Below are 21,328 nucleotides of genomic sequence, written 5' to 3'. Positions count from 1 at the left end.
CTTTGCTTACCTTGCCTTTATTTCATATGAGATGATCTGTTCTCCGATCTCCTAAAGCTGAATTCTGCTGGTGGTAGATGGGAGCCATGTTTTGTGGAAGCTGCACACAGTTAAAGGGGTTGTCCAGGCGTGTCATATTGATGATCTACCCCTAGGATGGGGTCACACAAGTATTTTCTCTCATCCTAATGAATCGGGCTGCTTTATGGTGATCTGATTCTCTAGGGTGGTGGGAGTGGGATTTCTCTATTTTATCAGTCCGTGAAAATCTGACAGCACTCGGATGTCATCCGAATGCAGTCCACTGGTTTCTACGGACTCATTGATCTGCCTACTGCGATTCTCTTCTTTGGATGGAGTTAAAATTCACGGCCCCATGTTTTGGCAAAGTGCATTTGACCTGGAAATACGGTCATGTGCACAGCCGGTTGGGGTAGGTCAGCAATGACAGATCGGTGGACTCTGACTCTGGGCTGTCCCACTGATAAGCTGTTTTCTGCTCTGGTGCAGATCGGATGTAAGCAGTGATTGGAGCTGAGCCAGACTCTGGATATTACAGATCAGCTCCTATTCACTTCCATAGGTGCCAAGTTGTGGTTCTCGCCATCATCCACTCATTAGTGTGCTGTTATTACTCTTGGTGTTGGACGCCCACCGTCATGATACTGATAACGAATCCTAAGGATAAGTCAGCGATATGGTAAACCTGGAATTCAGAACCGCAGAAGGCCCCACCAGACGCCAAGATATCAGCAAATGTATGCCGGCCGAGTACTTAGTGCCCGCAGGGTGCGGCTGCATCACAGTGCCAGAATTGCGCTTGCTAATTTTTATTTTTGGCCTTGTGAGGGATGGATTGCATGTGTGATCTTAACCCTTTACTGCCATTGGATGGTATAGTACGTCAGCTGGCAGTATCCCCCGCTTTGATGAGGGCTCCAGCGGTGAGCTCACCTCAAAGCCGGGGCATGTCAGCTGTTTTGAACAGCTAACATGTGCCTGCAGTAGCCGTGGGCGGAATCACGATCCACCCGCGGCTTTTAACTAGTTAAATGCCACTGTCAAACTCTTGACAGCGGCATTTAACAAGCGCATCCAGATGGAAATGCGCTCACCGGTGACCCGCATCACGTGATTGTCGGGGTGTCTCCTTGAGACCTCTATGGTTGTTGATGCTGGATTGCTGTGAGTGCCATCTTGTGGTCAGCTCTCATAGCAATGCAGTAATTCTGCTACATAGAGGCGATCTGAGCATCACTTCTATGTAGCAGAGCCGGTCAAGTTGTGGCAGCTTCTGAAGCATGCCAAAAGTAAAAAAAAAAAAAAAAATTTAAAAACATGAATAAAATAAAGTTCAAATCACCCCCGTTTTGTCCCATTCAAAATAAAACTATAAAAATGAAATCAAACATACACATATTTGGTATTGCCGCATTCAGAATCACCTGATCTATCAATAAAAAAAAAAACGCATTAACCCACAGGGCTGTGGAGTCGGAGCTCATTTTGGTGAAGTCGGTATAAAATGGACCGACTCCTAAAATATATAATAAATTGGGTACAGTAGTTCAATGCACAATGTGCTGAATATTTTTTCATAGGAATTTGGGAAAGTTATGAAAAGTTCTATTCCTGATCTAAGGCTACATTCACACAAGAACAGGTTCTTGCTATTGTAACGGGCAATGCTTCACACATGATAAATACAATTAAACTGATGAATGAGAGTAATGAACAACAGCTAGAAGAAAATTTAGGATTCAGTATGATGGAAGTCTACAGTGCTGTTCATGTAACTGAGGAACAAACAGATATTACTACAGAAGAACAGCAACATTATACTGTAGAAATAGATCTTGTTGAAGCTGCTTCACACCTCTTTCCTATTCATCACATGCTGCAGCTGGCAATAAGAGATAGTCTGCAAGAAGGACATGCTGGAAATCTGATTGGAAAAGTGAGGTTATTGCCGCCAGAACTCCTAAAAATGATTCCATCTTGAAGAGACGTGCTGGAAAAGGGGCAATTGTGGATCAAGCCACTCGGTGGGGCAGCACCTATTTAATGATTGAGCGATTGCTTGAACTAAAACCGTTTCTTACAGATATGGCGAACCCTCAGGTAACCCTAAATGAAGGTCAATGGACACAGGTGGCTGAATTGAAGGAATTGCTTCATCACCCATTTACCGTGACTAAAAAATTACAAGTTGAGGATTTAACTACTAGCCTTTTCATAAGGGAGTGGAAGAACTTGCTATTTTGCCTGTCCCAAAGAGGAGGTTTAATCGCAGATGGCATTGCTGCTTCAATGAGACGGGGAGAGACACTGCTATTAGAAAATAAAATTTTTCTGGCAGCTATTTATGTGGACCCGAGTCATCGTATATTGCTGGATGATCAGCAGCTACTAAAGGAAAAGAAGCTCTGACTGAGGTAGCAGTTAGGATGAGTGGCCTACAGGCGGACTGTCAGGCGCAAGAGGACTTGGGTCCTGACAGTGCTACTGCTGCCATATCTTCATCCTCATCAGATGAGGAGTTTGACTTTGACAAGTATTTGGATGACATGGAGCAGGCAAAGTGTTGCCGCAGGGAAAAAGATTTCACTCCGTCTCCTATAGCAAGCAGATTAACCATATTTCAGCAAAATGTTTCACTTGCTCTCAAAGAAATAGAAAAATTCAACCGCTCATCAAAACTGACTGTGCATGAGGCAATTCCTCTACACCCTAACATTGTTAGAGATGTTCCCATGTGGTTACGGCTTTGCCTCCAACCCAAGTTAGTGAAGAGAGGTTGTTCTCTAGCCTTAGCCTTTTAACAGCGGTAATTAAGGGTACTAAAACCACAGCGCCGTTAATTCACGGCGCTGTGATTTAAGTGAATAGCGCCCCCCAGTGTCGGATTTTCTCCGGGGTCTCGTCGGCTGCCAGGGGTAGCCGAGACCCCAGAGAACATGAATCGGTCGGTTTTTACCGACCCCCGCTTTTGCGATAGCCGTTATTAACCCTATAACGGCGACCGCAAAAAAAAAAAAAAGCCGCGATTTTACATTTAATTTCTCTCTCCTCTGATGTGATCGCACATCAGAGGAGAGAGAAATAGGGTACCCGGTACCTCTCCGTGGCCCTCCGTCCCCTCCCGGTGGTCCCACGTCCCGCCGGCATCCTCCGATGGGCGCCGCCATCTTGAAAATGGCGGGCGCATGCGCAGTGCGCCCGCCGGGAATCTGCCGGCTCCGGCTGGCAGATTCCGTTCATTATTTTGATCACTATGATAAACGATCATAGTGATCAAAATAAAAAAAATAGTACATAACCCCCCCCGTTTATCACTCCCTTATATAGGCCAATATAATGAAATAAAGAAAATATTTTTTTTTTTCAGTTTTCCATTAGGGTTGGGGTTGGGCTAGGGTTGGGCTAGGGTTAGGGCTCGGGTCACGGCTAGGGTTAGAATTAGGGTTAGGGCGAACTAGAATTAGGGTTAGAATTAGGGTTGGGATTAGGGTTAGGGGTGTGTTGGGGTTAGGGTTTGAGCAAGAATTGAGGGGTTTCCACTATTTGCAAACTTTGGGGGTCTAAAAATTGGGGTCTAAAAAATCACTTTTGTGGAAATAAAAAAAGACTTTATTTTCACGGCTCTGCGTTTATAAACTTTTGTGAAGCGCTTGGGGGTTCAAAGTGCTCACCTAGATAAGTTCCTTAGGGGGTCTAATTTCGAAAATGGGGTCACTTGTGGGGGGTTTCCACTGTTTAGGCCCATCAGGGGCTCTGCAAGCGCAACATGATGCCCGCAGACCATTCCATCAAAGTCTGCATTCCAAAATGGCACTGCTTCCCTTCCGAGCTCTCCCATGCGCCCAAACAGTGGTTTCCCCCCCACATATGGGGTATCGGCGTACTCAGGACAAATCGCATAACAACTGTGCGTGTATGATTTCTCCTGTTACCCTTGTAAAAATAAAAATTTGGGGGCGAAAAGATCATTGTTGTGGAAAAAAAAAATGGATTTTTTATTTTCACGGCTCTACGTTATAAACTTCTGTGAAGCACTTGAAGGTTCAAAGTGCTCACTACACATCTAGATAAGTTCCTTAATGGGTCTAGTTTCCAAAATGGGGTCACTTGTGGGGGGTTTCCACTGTTTAGGCCCATCAGGGGCTCAGCAAGCGCAACATGATGACCGCAGACCATTCCATCAAAGTCTGCATTCCAAAATGGCACTCCTTCCCTTCCGAGCTCTCCCATGCGCCCAAACAGTGGTTCCCCCCCACATATGGGGTATCGGCGTACTCAGGACAAATCGCATAACAACTGTGCGGGTATGATTTCTCCTGTTACCCTTGTAAAAAATAAATATTTGGGGGCGAAAAGATCATTTTTATGGAAAAAAATAGATTTCTTATTTTCACGGCTCTACGTTATAAACTTCTGTGAAGCCCTTGGGGGTTCAAAGTGCTCACCACACATCTAGATAAGTTCCTTAATGGGTCTAGTTTCCAAAATGGGGTCACTTGTTGGAGGTTTCCACTGTTTAGGCACATTAAGGGCTCTCCGAAGGCAACATGGCATCCGATCTCAATTCCAGCCAATTCTGCGTTGAAAAAGTCAAACGGCGCTCCATTCCTTGCGAGCTCTGCCGTGTGCTGAAAAAGTGGTTTACCCCCACATATAGGGTATCGGCGTATTCAGGAGAAATTGTACAACAAATTTTGTGGTTGATTTTCTCTTTTAACACTTGTGAAAATAAAAAAAATTGGTTCTGAAGTAAATTTTTTGCAAAAAAAAGTTAAATGTTAATTTTTTCCTTCCACATTGCTTTAGTTCCTGTGAAGCACTTAAAGGGTTAATAAACTTCTTGAATGTGGTTTTGAGCACCTTGAGGGGTCTAGTGTTTAGAATGGTGCTGCTTTTGGGTATTTTCTGTCATGTACACCCCTCAAAATGACTTTAAATATGATGTGGTCCCTAAAAAAAAAAATGGTTTTGTAAATTTTGTTGTAAAAATGAGAAATCGCTGGTCAACTTTTAACCCTTAACTTCCTAACAAAAAAAAATTTTGCTTCCAAAATTGTGCTGATGTAAAGTAGACATGTGGGAAATGTTATTTATTAAGAAATTTGTGTGACACATCTCTCTGATTTGAGGGCATAAAAATTTAAAGTTTTAAAATTGCAAAATTTTCAAAATTTTCGCCATATTTCCGTTTTTTTCATAAATAAACACAAGACTTATCGAAGAAATTTTACCACTAACATGAAGTACAATATGTCACGAAAAAACAACCTTAGAAGCAGCGGGATCCATTAAAGCGTTCCAGAGTTATAACCTCATAAAGGGACAGTGGTCAGAATTGTAAAAATTGGCCATTAAGCTGCAAACTGGCTCTGTCGCTAAGGGGTTAAAAGTATATTTATATTATATATATATATACACACAGTATATGTAATCAATATTACATAGTGTATTACATATTTACAATTTATTACAGTTTTTTGTGTTCTAAAGTTGTATTCCAATAAATAGATATTATGTTCTACCTAAATATCTTGATTATTGGATCATAAAAATGATTAAATGTCTGATGTTCACATTGTACTACAATAAATTTTTCACTTAAATATAAGCAATATATGTGGGAGTCGGAGTCGTGGAGTCGGAGTTGGTGTCGGTGTAAGGGAAATTGAGGAGTCAGAGTCGCAGGTTTGGGTTACCGACTCCACAGCCCAATAACCCGATCGCTAAACGGCGTAGTGAAGAAAAAAGTCAAAACGCCAGAATTACGTTTTTTTTGGTTGCCGTGACATTGCATTAAAATGTAATACCGGGCGATCAAAAGATCGTATCTGCACCAAAATGGTATCACTAAAAACGACAGCCCGGCACGCAAAAATTAAGCCTTCACCCAACCCGAGATCACGAAAAGTGGAGACGCTACAGGACTCGGAAAATGGCCCTTTTTTTTTTTTTACTTTTCTTTTAGCAAAGTTTGGAATTTTTTTTCACTACATAGACGAAAGAGAACCTAGGCTTGTTTGGTGTCTGTGAACTCGCAATGACCTGGAGAATCATAATGGCAGGTCAGTTTCAGCATTCAGTGAACCTAGTAAAAAAGCAAAGCAAAAAACAAGTGTGGGATCGCCTTTTTTCTTGCAATTTCACCGCACTTGGAATTTTTTTTCCGTTTTCTGTTACAGAGCGTGGTAAAACCAATGGTGTTGTTCAAAAGTACAACTCGTCCGGCAAAAAAATAAGCCCTCACATGGCCATATTGACGGAAAAATAAAAAAAAGTTACGGCTCTGGGAAGAAGGGGAGCGAAAAACGCAAAACCGAAAAAAGCTCCGGTCGTGAAGGGGTTAAGAGTTGCTGAGAAACTTTTTCTTATAGCTTTCACCATTGTTTGGTTTTGGAGCAGGGATCGGAATAAGCAGAAGAGAGTCTCACTGAGCCGGGAAGGGTGGAGGAGGTAAGAGACCGGGGAATGAGGCGGCTGAACGTGACAGTCACAGTGACTCAGCACGAGGCTGAACCCCGGCGGACCTGCTATTCCTGCATCTATTCTCGCATTAACCTTTACACGGCAGCGGCTCACGATCTCAATGTGGAAAGCTGAATCACCGTGTGTCCGAAATCTGCCCCCGCATGAGAGGGGTCTCTGCTCTGGACCACCTGACTATAAGATAATCAAAGGAGATCCAGCGATCAGCCCTGATCACCTAGTGATCTAAGTGCAATTCCCAGCAGCGCCTCCACAGGGCAAATGGAGCGTTGCACGATAAATGCAACCACAGCTCCAGGGTTATACGGGCCCTTGGGTCTTTGCATATAATAATAAATGTTATTTCTATAGCGCCGACGTATTCCGCAGCACTTTACATTTCAGAGGGGACTTGTACAGACAATAGACATTACAGAATAGCAATAATCACATAGATCATATAACTTTCTATAACTTTCTTCTATTTTTCGCTCCATGCTCTCGTGTTAGCGCTTGTCGTCCGCTCCATACATGAAGTGCTCACGTTCCCCTGGCCTGTGACGGGGAATGCAGAAGTGCCGCCATAATGAGAATCACATTTCTATTGTTTTATAAGTCAGTGATGTCTTAATTTATGCAGCGGCTGATCTGCTGCTTTATAACATCGGGGTTGGTTACTTAGTGGAGCGGTGCCAGGCTGGCACACACCCTCCGAGAGGCGCTGCTTTCCGTTACTCATTCGTTCGGAGCCAATACTGAGCAGTAAATTATTAAGCGACTTCCCATAGAAGTGTAAGGAGAGCGCCACACGTGCGCCATTCATAGCGGCGGAGTCCTGTTCTGGAGGCGGCTGCCACCTCTGGGACTGGCACCTTTATGGCATGTTCTTATGAGAGCGGATTCTCCATTTGCGGGAATGATGCATTTACTGACCTGTGATAACGACACAGCCTTTTGAAATAATACAATTGTGCCTGATTAAGGGGTTAATTGGCAAAAAGATTTTTCATTGGATTTCAAATCTAAATAAATTCAAATTACTAATATAATTCAATTCTGTAAGCTTTGGCGACAATGGGATTTCGCTTCACGTTGCATGTGTCCGTGAGAAAGAAGGGGGCTGGCTCAGATCATTAGCTAAGACAGACCCTTTTTTATTTCAGCTGATGTATAGAGAAGGGAGCTGGCTAGGTTCATTAGCTAAGCCAGATCTTTTTTTATTGCAGCCAATAGATACAGAGAAAATGTCTGTCTGTCTGGCTCATTTCATTAGTTAAATCAGATGCTTTTTTTCATATTGCAGGTGATGCAAAGACAGAGAAGGGGGCTACCTGCTTGGCTCAGTTCATTACCTAAGCCAGTTGCTTCTCCGTCGTAGCTGATACAGAGGAGGGGGCTGGCTTTCATGTTGAATTCAATAGCTAAGCCAGCTGCTGTTTTATTACAGTTGATGCAGAGACAGGGAAGGGGGCTGGCTATCCGGAGTAGTTCATTAGCTAAGCCAGCATCTTTTTATTACATCTGATGTACAGACAGGGAAGGGGGCTGGCTATCCAGAGTAGTTCATTAGCTAAGCCAGCACCTTTTTATTACATCTGATGTACAGACAGGGAAGGGGGCTGGCTATCTGGAGTAGTTCATTAGCTAAGCCAGCACCTTTTTATTACATCTGATGTACAGACAGGGAAGGGGGCTGGCTTAGCTTAGAATCTGAACCAGCCTTTGCATTCACGGCACCGACATTAAGAGGGGAGTAAACTTCATCCCACTGGAGTTTAGTTTTTTAGTAAGTTTCATGAATTTAGTTAAAAACCCACTAACAAACTTTTTCTATTGGTGGAAAACCTTTTTAATCTGATTGTATACAGAAGTGATAGAAAGTTGTAGGCAAACCTACTGTGGATTATTTTTGCATATTTTACTAATTCTCGTTCGTCTCTGCTATTCCCCGTGCACATAATATTGATATAATATTTTCCCATGAGTTATTTTTCAGTATTTACACCTTGAGGAATCTGCAGGGTTCTGGGCTGGGGTCTGTTCTGTCACTTTAGGGGAGCGGTGGGGTGTTTTCATAGAGTAAATTTCATCCTTTGTTATTTTCCCTTGTCACGGTGACAGCTCCTCCGGCACGGCGAGTCAGTCCACCTACTCTATAAAATCCCCGGTTTCTCCCAGTATTCTGCAGTTCTAGTGCGCACGTCAATGAGGCGACATCGACTGAGCAAAGGTGAATCCTTCTCTTCTGGTTTAGACGACAGTAAAAGGACGCTATGTCGGGTGAGTCTCCGGTGTGTCCCCCAGGAGGATGCACCTTGCTCATTTTTATGATCTAAATTGTAACATTTAAATCCGAGGGGTCCTTTAAGAGCTGCTCTGCCCAGTTTTGCCAATTTCTTAAAAGATTGCTGATTGCCCATGGGCCTTAGATCTCAAGGGATCTGAAGAGGTCCCTCAAGTACTACAGATGCTTGCATTTATAGATTACAGATCATGTAAATGGGCAGAGCTGCAGTGTAAAGCATGGAAAAGTGATAGCTACAGCCTGTCATATAAAAATAACAAAACATATGGCAGGTAAAATAGTTTATGGGTTCCTTCAGCTTGGAAGAAGTTGGAAAGTCATGATAATAGTCTTTGAAGACAAAATATAATCGCTGCACTCCATCCATCTAGTGACGGCGTACAAACGGCAATTCCTTAACAAGTTGTAACTATGCGATTGGCAGCATGTTAGAGATTCGTTAGTCAAGAAATTCCAAATATGTGACCAAATGAGAGGCTTGGAAGGGGAGGCAATACTTAAAAATGACTTATTTATGTGTTCTGCTATTTATAGGCAAAACCGCACTGGTTGTATTAGCCCACCAGGAACGGGCATCTTTTAACTATGCCATGAAAGAAGCAACTAAGGCAGCGCTAGAGAAGAATGGATGGACGGTACTTGTGTCTGACCTTTATGAGATGAAGTTTCACGCTGTCTTGTCACGAGATGATATCACAGGTAAAACTTATAATCCGCACTTAAAGGGGGCCTGTCACTTGCTATAAATATGTGATTTTCTTACATTGTCTGTCTAAATTACACAGTTCTGATTCCGGCGTTGTTTTCCTTTTCTTCCTGCGCCCCTCCATTCCTGAGATATGGCCTCTTCTTCCCTGAAGATAAATTAAGTCCTTTTATCGAAGTGGGCGTGGTCATCAATTCTTCCCTGTGGGTGTGTTCTTCAGAACCACGCCCACTTAGCTAACAAGCCTAGATTTATATACAGGGAAGAAGGGGCCATATCTCAGGAACGGAGAGGCGCAGGACCAAAATAAAAGCAGCGCCGGATTCAGGAGAACAGCGGCATTTATAATAGGTAAAAAATGTACACATTTATGTCAAGTGGTCGCTCCTCTTTTTAAAGGGATTTTCCAGTATAAGATAAGTAAAAGTATTCTGCGTTCCAGAAACATTGCCACTGGTGTACATAGGTAATCTTGGGAATTGTAGCTAATTCCCAGATCCCAATACCAGGCTTTATAGAAAACTAGAGGCTCTCCAGCTGGCATGCTGGGAATTGTAGTTCTGCAATAACTAGAGAGAAACAGATTGGCGGCTACTCTTACTAACCATACGTTTCTGCAATATTGTGATATAGGCCATTTATAACCAATCCTGCTATAATACAGGTAGTCCCAAGGAGCCGAATAATTTCAAATATGGCGCTGAGACTTTGGTGGCCTGGCAGGAGGGACGCCTCGCCATTGATATAAAGGAAGAGCAGAAGAAGGTGGAGAAAGCTGATCTTGTGATCTTTCAGGTAAGTGTAATAAAATAATTAGATAAACCCCAAATTAGAGTCTGGAGACTCCAGCCTATGTTACCATGAGTCACCCAGAGGGTCCTATGATAAACAAAATATAGCAAAAAAAAAAAATCTATATTGCACAAAACAACTTTAAATCCATGTATCCATGTTTTATGTCCATTGCATGGTCTGAATGGTGGTACATGACATTAGTATTCTCTTTTTGGTATTTTGGGGTCTCCATCATAGCCGTTGCAGAGACAGAAGGGGGCTGGCTTTGCCTTAAATTTAAATTGCCTTTATATTTTGTTCCTCCCCAGTTCCCGTTGTACTGGTTCGGGATGCCCGCCCTAATGAAGGGTTGGGTGGAGCGAGTCTTATCTATGGGGTTTGCATACAGCTATCAAGCATTGTATTCTGAAGGACCATTCAAGGTAAACTGACCTCATTGACTTTTACATCTGAGCCGTCATACACAAGAGTTACACATGTACAAAATACAAAAGCTATATACTATGAAAGTCCGTATCCCCTTAAAGGGAGTATGTCGGCACAAAACGACTGTTCAAACCAAGCACAACACCTTGTAGGGGGCATAGCCCTAATTACAAAAAAAAAAAATACTTTTAGACCCCGATTTATCATTTGCATTTAACATAACTTTTGTTTTTTTGTTTTGCATTGTTCGTAGTTTTTTTTCCAGGACGTCCACCTGACAGCACCATGGAGGACGTCCTCCTCCTCTTTACAGGGACAGGAAAGCACAGGAGAGGTTAAAAGGCCCCGTCCCACCCCTTTCCCTCAGTGTCTTTCCTGTCCCTGCACGGAGGGACATACGAGAGGAGCAGGAAGCTTACTGGAGGGCGCAGGGGGATCGGGCGGCCGGTCCAATCCTTCCCCCTGTCAGGATGCCCAGGGACAACACTTCCCGGTGGGGAGTCCCTCTGCCCCAAAGCCAGGAGCAGGACATCGCTCCTGGAGGGAAGCTCTCGGCTCCAGGCCGCACTGCAATCACAGCTAGAAGCCGGGTCCCCGCAGGCAGCGGGCGATGTGGGCGCCGGTGCGACAAATCACAGGCCGCGCGGTAGCTGCTGCTGGAAGCCGGGCCCCGCACGCAGGGGGCGGTGTGCGCGCCGGCGACAGAGAACCCGGGCCACGCTGCAGGGGCAGCTAGAAGCCGGGTCCCCGCAGAAAGCCAGATGGGCGCCGCCATTGCAGGACGCTCGGTGGGCAGGGCTTCAGAGCTGGGCAGGAAGCGGAAGGGGCCGGCGCGCGGCGATGACGTCACGCGCCAATTTGAAATCAGCGCGCCAGCAGCCTGGGTACGCCAGCAGCTCACTGCACGCTAGCAGGCTCACCGCACGCCAGCAGCTCGCCGCACGCTAGCAGCTCACCGCACGCACGCAACAGCTGCTTCGGTGGTATGGACCCAGAGTCACCAGCCGACAGAGGGGTAAGTGCGCCTGGCGCAATCCAACCCCCACACAGCCTTCCCCGCAGCCCAGGACAACTGACCCGACTATCCCTGTTCTGTATCGTACAGGAGAAGGGTACCCCAGCCCCCCTGACAGAGGTTAAGGATTCGGTAAAGGCCACATCTAAGTCTGTCAGATGCCCGGTTTGCAGGGTAAAGCTGCCAGACAACTATACCAAGACTCTCTGTGGACCCTGCACTTCAAGGGTCGTAAGAGACGAGCAGCCGTCCCTCCTTGCCGAGATGCGATCCTCGATTCGAGAGGAAGTACAGGCCTCCAGATCCAGTCTCTCACGGCAGCAGTCTCCTAGTCTGGGGCCAAGCCGGAAGCGAGGTGGGAGATGGAGCTAGCCTCGGAGACAAGCTCGCCTGAGGGGTCAGACCCCCGGGACTCGGATCCCGAGGAGGGGGAGATCCCGACTGACAGGAGGGACCAAGGCAGGACTTGGTGCAGGCGGTAAGGAACACTATGCAGATAGAGGATGTTCCAAAACCGCAGTCCCGACAGGACCTGATGTTTGGGGGACTGGTCGCTCGGAAACAAACTGTGTTCCCCATAAGCGAACACATTAAGACAATGGTCCTAGAAGAATGGAAAGAGGCAGAACGGCGACTCGTACTGTCTCGGGACTTTAAGAGCCGACTGCCCTTTGACCCAGAGGAAACACGATTGTGGGAGGAAATTCCTAAAATCGATGTTCCTGTAGCTAGGGTGACCAAAAAAAACGCCATCCCCTTCGAGGACTCATCAAGTCTCAGAGACCCGATGGACCGGAAGGCGGATGTTCTATTAAAGAGAACATGGGAAACGGCAGCTGCACTTACTAAGGTTAACATAGCAGCCACCTCGGTGGCCAGGTCCATGTTCCTATGGGTGGGGCAGTTGGAAGAGCATTTATCCAACAAGACCCCTAGATCTGAGATCCTAGCTTCCCTCCCTCTGATGAAATCAGCCACTGCGTTCCTTTCAGATACGTCGGCCGAGACAGTAAGATTCGCAGCCAGAAACAGCTCCCTTTCCAACGCAGCTAGGCGAGCGGTTTGGCTGAAGTCTTGGTCTGGGGATAATGCTTCAAAGGCAAAGCTTTGCTCCATCCCCTTTTCAGGCTCAAGGGTGTTCGGGCCAGCTCTAGATAGCATCCTAGAGCAGGTGTCTGACAAAAACAAGGGGTTTCCAGAAGAATAACCCAAGCGTCCCCAGTCCTTTCGTAGAGGGTCCTTTTTCAGAAGACAGACCGACTTTAGGAGCCAGGGTAGATCCAACAGGGGCTCCTTTAGAAACACTCAGAGCCAGGGGGGAGAAGCAAAGCCCATCTTTTCGCATCATCCTCCAGGTCTAGAAGGCAATGACGCCATATTTGTCGTGGGAAGACTGCGACGATTCGCAGCAAGGTGGCGCCAGGTAACCCAGAACCAGTGGGTCCTCAGAACCATCACAGAAGGGTACAGCATAGAATGTTATTCCCCTCCCCCCGACAGATACATCGCCCCCACCGTAGTTCCGGAAGACTCTATCATGTGGGCAGATCTACAGGACCTGCTCAGGTCAGAGGTCATAGTGCCAGTTCCGCAGCAGGAAAGGGGAAAAGGTCATTATTCTTCCCTATTCTCCATTACAAAACCATCTGGCGAGGCCAGAACAATCATAAACTTAAAACCCCTAAATGCCTGGGTGGTATACAAAAGGCTTCGAATGGAATCAATACGTTCAGCAATTCAACTTATAGACAGGGATGCCGTCATGTGTACTCTGGACCTGAAGAGTGCATACTATCAGGTCCCCATCCGTCCCTCATCTCAAAGCTTATTAAGATTCGCAATCAGTCTACCGTCCCGGACCTGCCACTTCCAGTTCCAGTGCCTTCCGTTCGGGCTGGCCTCGGCCCACCGAATTTTCACAAAGCTGGTAGCGGAGGTGGTAGCCTACCTGAGAAATCAGGGAGTCATTATAATACCGTATCTAGACGACTTTCTCCTAGTCGCAGGATCAGAAGAAAGGCTCATTCAGGACAGGAGCCGAACGATCAGAACACTGGAATATCTCGGCTGGCTGATCAACGACCAGATGCAATGGCGGATCTTAATAGGGGCGGATGGGGCGGTCGCCCCGGGCCCAAGGTTTTTTGGGGGCCCAGGGGCAGGGGCGGGCTGGGCCGGGTGGCAGAGAGGCAAATGCCCCCCGGACCGCTCCCCCAGCACCTGTACAGGGCCGGCCGTGCCCTGTGCTGTGACGCCGCCGGCAGCAGACAGCCGCCCGCGTCACATTCTATGAGGGGCCGGGAGCTGTGCACGGCCGTCACCTTGACGGCTGCTCAGCTCCGGCTGTACTTCCGGGTCAGATGTCGGGCGTGCACGATGACGTCATCGTGCACGCGCCGACATGTCCCGGAGGATGCTGAAAGCAGAGGCGCTGCTGGGGAGCGAGCCGGCTGTGAGGTAAGTATGGGGAACTTTTTTTATTTTTTTTTATTTATAAAATGAATTAAATGGGGGAGGGGGTGAGTGGGGGCTGTACACAATGAAGGGGGGGTGACTGGGGCCTGTATATGATGAAGGGGGGGTGACTGGGGCCTGTATATGATGAAGGGGGGGTGACTGGGGCCTGTATATGATGAAGGGGGGGTGACTGGGGCCTGTATATGATGAAGGGGGGGTGACTGGGGGCTGTATATGATGAAGGGGGGGTGACTGGGGGCTGTATATGATGAAGGGGGGTGACTGGGGGCTGTATATGATGAAGGGGGGGTGACTGGGGGCTGTATATGATGAAGGGGGGGTAACTGGGGGCTGTATATGATGAAGGGGGGTGACTGGGGGCTGTATATGATGAAGGGGGGTGACTGGGGGCTGTATATGATGAAGGGGGGGTGAGTGGGGCTGCACATGATGAAGTGGGGGATAAGTGGGGCTGCACATGATGAAGTGGGGGATAAGGGGGACTGCACATGATGAATTAAGGGGTAAGTGGGACTGCACATGATGAATTAAGGGGTAAGTGGGACTGCACATGATGAATTAAGGGGTAAGTGGGACTGCACATGATGAATTAAGGGGTAAGTGGGACTGCACATGATGAATTGGGGGTAAGGGGAACTGCACATGATGAATTAAGGGGTAAGTGGGACTGAACATGATGAATTGGGGGTAAGAGGGACTGCACATGATGAATTGGGGGTAAGGGGGACTGCACATGATGAATTGGGGGTAAGGGGGACTGCACATGATGTGGGGGTAAAATTAACTGCACATGATGATGGGGGAGTGGGGCTGCACATGAAGTTGGGGGGGAAGGGGACTGCACATGATAAAATGGAAGGGGGGATAAGGGGCTGCAAATGATGAAGCGGCACTGCAGATGAAGTTAGTGGGTGATAGGGGACTGCAATGGATGAAGTAAGGGGACTTCAAATTAAAGTGGGGACATTAAAGTGGATCCCCTATGGCCAGGATCACGTTGGGCGATTTTGTGCGTATTGGCCGTAGGCCTACAGCTTATGTGCAACGTCTTTTTAGGCCATGTCCACACGTGGTGGAATGGTGGCGGGTTTTCCGTATGGACCCGCAGCAAACCAAGTGCTGCGGTCCGTACGGCTGTCAATTCCCGCACGGGGACCGCAGCGCTCAGGTGGGAAGGGGGGTACAGGGGCCCAGGTTTTATGAACAGCCCCGGGCCCATAGTCCACTTAATCCGCCACTGACCAGAAGTCAGACCTAAAGCCAGAAAGCAGGAAGATCTTCCTGGGAGTCCTTCTGGATTCAAGAGACAGAATATCCCGACTACCGAGAAAAAAGCAGCAGATAATTCAGGACAGAGTCAAGGGACTACTGAGACATTGCTCCTCCATAAGAGGTGCAATGGAAGTTCTGGGTCTGATGACGGCTTGCATTCCATGCGTCAGATGGGCCCAGTCCCATTCGAGGCCCCTGCAAAAGGAAATCCTTGCAGGATGGAACAGGCGTCAGGATTCTCTCGATGGGCCCATATCCTTACCAGACACGGTAAGAAGATCCCTGCGGTGGTGGATACAGCCCCAGAACTTACAGGTGGGCGTGCTATGGACAACCTCGCCATACGTGGTAATCACCACAGACGCCAGTACGTGGGGATGGGGAGCCCACGTGGAAGGGAGAATTTTTCAGGGAAGATGGCCGGTCAGCATCAGAAACAGATCATCCAACTTCAGGGAGCTCTATGCGGTCTGGGAAGCCCTGCGTCAGAACCGGTCGGTAGTGAGAAATCGACATGTCCGGATATTGTCCGACAACACAACGGCAGTCTCATTCCTGAAGCACCAGGGAGGTCCGAGACATCGACTACTCCAGGCACTTGCAGGACGAATATTCGCCTGGGCAGAAGAGGTGGTCCTCTCCATAATGGCAATCCACCTGGAGGATTCTCAGAACGTAGTAGCGGACTATCTAAGCAGACAGCGGGTCAGCCCGACAGAGTTGGAAGTAAACGAAGAAATCTTCCATCAGCTTTGTCAGCGTTGGGGGACCCCCAGTATAGACCTGTTTGCAAACCGGAAGAACTCAAAGGTCGCCAGATTCTACTCCTTGAACCCAGCAGACCACCCGGACGGAGTAGATGCCCTGAGCCAGGCCTGGACGGAGCCCCTCTTGTATGCATTCCCACCACTGGCGCTGATACCGGCGGTACTCAGGAAGATCCGCGAGGACCGCGCGTCGGTGATATTAATAGTGCCATACTGGCCAAAGAGAAGCTGGTTTCCGCTGCTAGGAGCCATGGCAGTAGGAAACCCAGTCTAGCTACCCCTGAAGAGAGATGTTATCCACCAGGGTCCGTTTCGCCATCCAGACCCAGCAAGGCTACACCTCTCGGCATGGATCCTGAAAGGGTCATCCTGAGAGCAAAGGGCTTATCCGAGCAGGTCATATCCACTCTACTGGCCAGCAGGAAACCGGTAACATCTGCAATCTACAGAAAAATATGGAAGAGATTCTGCCTGGAAGGTGGCAGGTCCGACCTCTCGGCAGGTACCCCCGACCTCCCTAGTGTCCTAGACTTTCTACAGTCGGGATATAATAAAGGCCTTAAACCCAGCACGTTAAAGGTCCAGATTTCGGCTTTGAGCGCCTTCTTCGACTACCCTTTAGCCTCCCATCCTTGGGTGGTAAGATTCATAAAGGCCACGCAGCGTCTTCGCCCCACAATTAGGCAGCTCACCCCGCCCTGGGACCTCGGCCTGGTACTCAGATCCATATGCAGGGACCCCTACATGCCTAGTGATAGAATGACCATTTCAACTCTCTCTCGGAAGACTGCTTTCCTGGTAGCCATTACCACGGCCAAAAGAATAGGGGAGATCCAGGCCCTGTCCACCAAGGATCCATATCTCCAGATCAGAGATGATCATATAACCTTAAGATTAGATCCGGCTTTTATCCCCAAGGTAGCCTCTTACCAGAATATAAATCAGGAGATAGTGTTACCATCCTTCTGCAGCAATCCCCGCAATGAGAAAGAACAGCGTCTCCACTCCCTAGACGTAAGACGGGCAGTTATAAGCTATCTAGAGGCCACCAAGGACTGGCGTATTGACCCAAACCTGTTCATCCTCTTCGGGGGTAAAAATAGGGGGAGAAAAGCCTCTAAGACGTCCATCGCAAGATGGATCACCTCGGTAATTTCAGACGCCTACCAGTCGGAAGGCGCCAGCCGGCCAGATACCTTAAGGGCCCACTCTACCAGGGCAGTTTCGGCCTCCTGGGCCGAACATGCAAGCACCTCAGTCGAGCAGATTTGTAGAGCGGCAACTTGGGTCAGCCTGAATACATTTTGCAAGCACTACAAACTTGACGTGCTATCAGGCCAACATACCGCATTTGGGAGAAAAGTTCTCCAGGCGGTGATCCCACCCTGAGGAGGTGCTTTGGTACTCTCCATGGTGCTCTCAGGTGGACGTCCTGGAAAATAGGTATTAGACCTACCGGTAATGATGTTTCCAGGAGTCCATCCTGACAGCACGGGCAGTTACCTCCCTGATAGGTTATGTTAAGTTATGTCATTTGATGTAATATGATGATATCATTAAAAGAGTTATGGCATTATCCGCGCTGTGGTACTTGTTAAGTCACTGAGGGAAAGGGGTGGGACGGGGCCTTTTAACCTCTCGTGTGCTTTCCTGTCCCTGTAAGGTGGAGGAGGACGTCCTCCATGGTGCTGTCAGGATGGACTCCTGGAAACATCATTACCGGTAGGTCTAATACCTATTTTTCTTCGCCACATTTGCCAGAAATGGTTCCTTGTTCATAAATGCTAATTAGCTGCTCAGTGCACTCTGGGCGTGGCCAAGCAGGTCACCTTCCCACCTACTTATTTGTCACCTACCTCCGGCCCCTTTGCTTATCCAAATCTTATGTTGCATTTTTGGGGCAAATCTCACTCCAGTTTAGCCCTTGAAAAGACATTTTGAATTTGTTGTCTTTTTTTTTTTGTTTTTTTTTGTTTTTTTTAGACAAACGTGCCACTTTTTTAAAATATTGTCGACTTTTGGTGCGAAAAGAAAAATCACTAAATAAACCTATTATAAATAGCATTTTTCGTTTAGCACCAAACTCACGAACTACGTGCACATTTTTTAAAGAATTTGGTGCAAATATACGTCAGTGAATACGACAAGGTAGAAAAAAAGAAAAATGACTGATAAATCGTAAATGATGGATTGGGCCCTATGTTGAAAATTCGATTTTCTGGATTATCAGACACCAGATTTCATGGATTTGCATTCTGTAATCTCTTAAATTGATTCTGGGGGGAAATCTTAATGAATTTGTAATTTAATTTAATTTTTTTAATTTTTTCTTTTAAGAATAAGAAAGCCGTGTTATCCTTCACTACTGGGGGCCCCGGGGCAATGTCATCACCCAGCGGCATTAATGGAGACATCAATATTATCCTGTGGCCTTTGCAGGTATGTTCTCAGTGGTGTTTTCCCTTTTCATGTGTAGTGGTCACAAGGATGGCGCAGCCTACAAATACAAGACCCACTATGGGTAACAATAGGAATTGAGAGCAGAAGAGCTTGCAATTAGCTAGAGGAGGGATCACCAACCGCTTGTGGTTCCCAGGCAATATTAATACAGCTCTTCATATGGATGACATGTGGAAAGGAGGATTATTCTAGGATTACCCTTCTTCCTGTGTGAACAGCACCAAGATACAGTACATGCAAACAATTAATACATGGACTATAAGCAGTCAATGGTGTAACTAGAGTCTAATAAGCCCCGGTGCAAAATTTGGATCTGCACGTTGGTCAGATGTATAAGCCCTTGTAGCTTTCTAGAATCTATAAAAGCAAGCCTAGTTTACTCCCATGTTATAATGTCTCGCGTCCTGGCCCCTTCCAGTAATTATGTCCCCCTCCTGGTCCCATCCTGAATTAATGTTCCCTGTCCTGGGTCCCTTCCTGTAATAATCCCCCCTCCCGGTCCTATGGCAGTGTCCTCCATCCTGATCCGCTTCATGGTATAATGTCCCCAATCCTTGGCCCCTTCTTGTAATAATGTCCCCAATCCTTGGCCCCTTCTTGTTATAATTCTCCCTCCATCTTGGACTCTTTCCAGTAATAATGTCCCTCATTCTACTCCAGCACATTTTTTAAAAGAAATAAACCTTTCCCCTCTTCCCTGACGTGTGGCATACTCTTAAATCGCTGGCAACTGACTTTAGCATGTCGGCATGGAACCAGCCTGTCTATGCGGTCGCAATACATTTCAGCTGAATGTGCATCCAAGGATGCACATCCAGTTGAAATAGACGCGGACATCGGCAGGCCGCCCTTCTTGCGCAGGACCGATTGCTGTAGCACCCTAAGTGACTCATAAAATTGTGCACAAATTGGCCATTTCATGTGTGCCCACCAACCACGACAAGGTGACCTTTTCTTTGATAAGATCTAAACCTTTTTTCATCAGACGTTTTTCTCCGAAGCCTGTAAATCCACTGCATTTAACAATTCAAGCAAACTGGATGTGACTTCATGAAAACTTGTACCCGCTGTGCATTGAATGACGCTGTTTAATTATTTGTTTTTTGTTTTTTTTTAAATTCATGTAAAACAACCTGTTGCATTTTTTAGGTGCAGAACCCCAGAAACACTGCTTCAAATAGGCAGAAAAAAATTAATGTAAAAAAATGAAGACTAAAAGTCTCGAAACACATCAAGAACCCAATAATCAAAGCACACCTACAAAAAAAAAATGGCAGCTGAAAAAAACATAATGTTTCTGCAGTGGGCAAAAGTGACTAAGATGATGTTCCCATGTATAGAATTGCTGCGTTTTTTTTTCTGCTGCACTAAAATAAGCACTGGCCATGTACTCTGATCATCAGGGTCTTATTTAACTTTTTTTAGGCATTTTTAGTGTGGATTTGTTGGAGTTTTTTTTTTAAATATTTTATATGTCTTTTATTTTATGTAATATTATTTTATTTTACGTATTAAGTGCAGAAATGCTTGGATTCAGCAGTTTACGTATGCAATTGCAATTTCACATGTGTTTTATTTAGAATGGTTTTTCACTTAAAAAAAAAAAAAAAAAGTTCAGTTTTTGTTCTTTTTGCATTTGCAGAATGGAATTTTGAATTTCTGTGGATTTAAAGTCCTGGAGCCTCAGATCTCATTCGCCGTGGCACACATACCTCAGGAAGCTCGCGTGGAGATACTGAAGAACTGGGAGAAGCGACTGGAGACAATTTGGGACGAAAAACCCATCAGCTACCTTCCCATTCAGGACTTTGAGGGTTTGTCTGGTGGATTTGTCCTGAAGAAGGAAGTAGAGGAGGCCAGATCGGATGAGAAGTATAGCCCAACCGTGGGGCAACACCTCGGCAAACGTCTGCCACCTGACAGCCAGGTGAAGGCTGATGCCAGGATATGAACTGCTTGTAAAGTGTAATACTGTGGCTTGTTAATCCATGCCAGGATCTTATGTGGTCACTATGACGTGGTGCAAAGTATCATCAGAGGGTCAATTTGGAAAACAAAGTCCCAGTTGACAGCTGTTCTCTCTCTCCGTGTGTATATAGGGCCAAAGTTATTCAGTCAGGCTGTTCTGATGACTATTTTTTCTTTTCCTATGGACCAAATGTACGCATGAAATAAAAAATGCAGCAAGAGCAAAATGTTTTCAGAAGTAAAATATTACAATATAATAAATATAAAGTAGACATTTATTTATTTAACGGCCTTCGGCTCAATCTTGAGCCATGACAATTTGATGGATGGACGTTTTGTGGGAAAATCGACTTTGCATAAGTCTAGATAGGTCCACCAGGGTCTTCGCCAGCGTTATCTTGATAGCATCAATCCATTAGCATGATGGTTTTCCTCTTCACTTTGTTCCTTCTAGTCTTCCAACAAGTTTTGGTCCGGGTCCCACCCCAAACCTGATATACACTGCTCAAAAAAATAAAGGGAACGCTAACATACCACATCCTCCATATCACTGAATTAAATATTCCAGTTGCAAATCTTTATTCATTACATAATTGGAATGCATTGAGAACAATTAAACCTAAAAATTATCAATGTAAATCAAAATTAATATT

The 21,328-nt window shown here is 46.3% G+C and overlaps 1 protein-coding gene across 1 annotated transcript; it reads left to right on the top strand.

Annotated features, from left to right (window-relative positions):
- Nucleotides 1-8,619: 8,619 nt before the first annotated feature.
- On the top strand, nt 8,620-20,902 carry LOC141097278 (NAD(P)H dehydrogenase [quinone] 1-like). The gene is made up of 6 exons (XM_073584350.1): nt 8,620-8,763; nt 9,323-9,487; nt 10,159-10,289; nt 10,598-10,711; nt 18,585-18,686; nt 20,350-20,902. The coding sequence occupies exons 1-6, from the start codon at nt 8,757-8,759 to the stop codon at nt 20,656-20,658; spliced, it is 828 nt and encodes a 275-aa protein (XP_073440451.1). The 5' UTR covers nt 8,620-8,756; the 3' UTR covers nt 20,659-20,902.
- The last annotated feature ends 426 nt before the right edge of the window (nt 20,903-21,328 follow it).

Source organism: Dendrobates tinctorius, unplaced genomic scaffold, assembly GCF_039654945.1.
Source record: "Dendrobates tinctorius isolate UK_male_01 unplaced genomic scaffold, ASM3965494v1 ptg000009l, whole genome shotgun sequence".
In the NCBI taxonomy this organism is placed as follows: domain Eukaryota; kingdom Metazoa; phylum Chordata; class Amphibia; order Anura; family Dendrobatidae; genus Dendrobates; species Dendrobates tinctorius.
Note: the sequence above shows the minus strand (reverse complement) of the source record. Positions and strands in the feature narration are given on the sequence as shown.

Excerpts from the sequence above, each read along its gene's own strand:
- LOC141097278 (XM_073584350.1), top strand. Across the intron at positions 10,290-10,597 it reads CTGATCTTGTGATCTTTCAG|TTCCCGTTGTACTGGTTCGG; the intron begins GTAAGTGTAATA and ends GTTCCTCCCCAG. Across the intron at positions 18,687-20,349 it reads TTATCCTGTGGCCTTTGCAG|AATGGAATTTTGAATTTCTG; the intron begins GTATGTTCTCAG and ends TTGCATTTGCAG.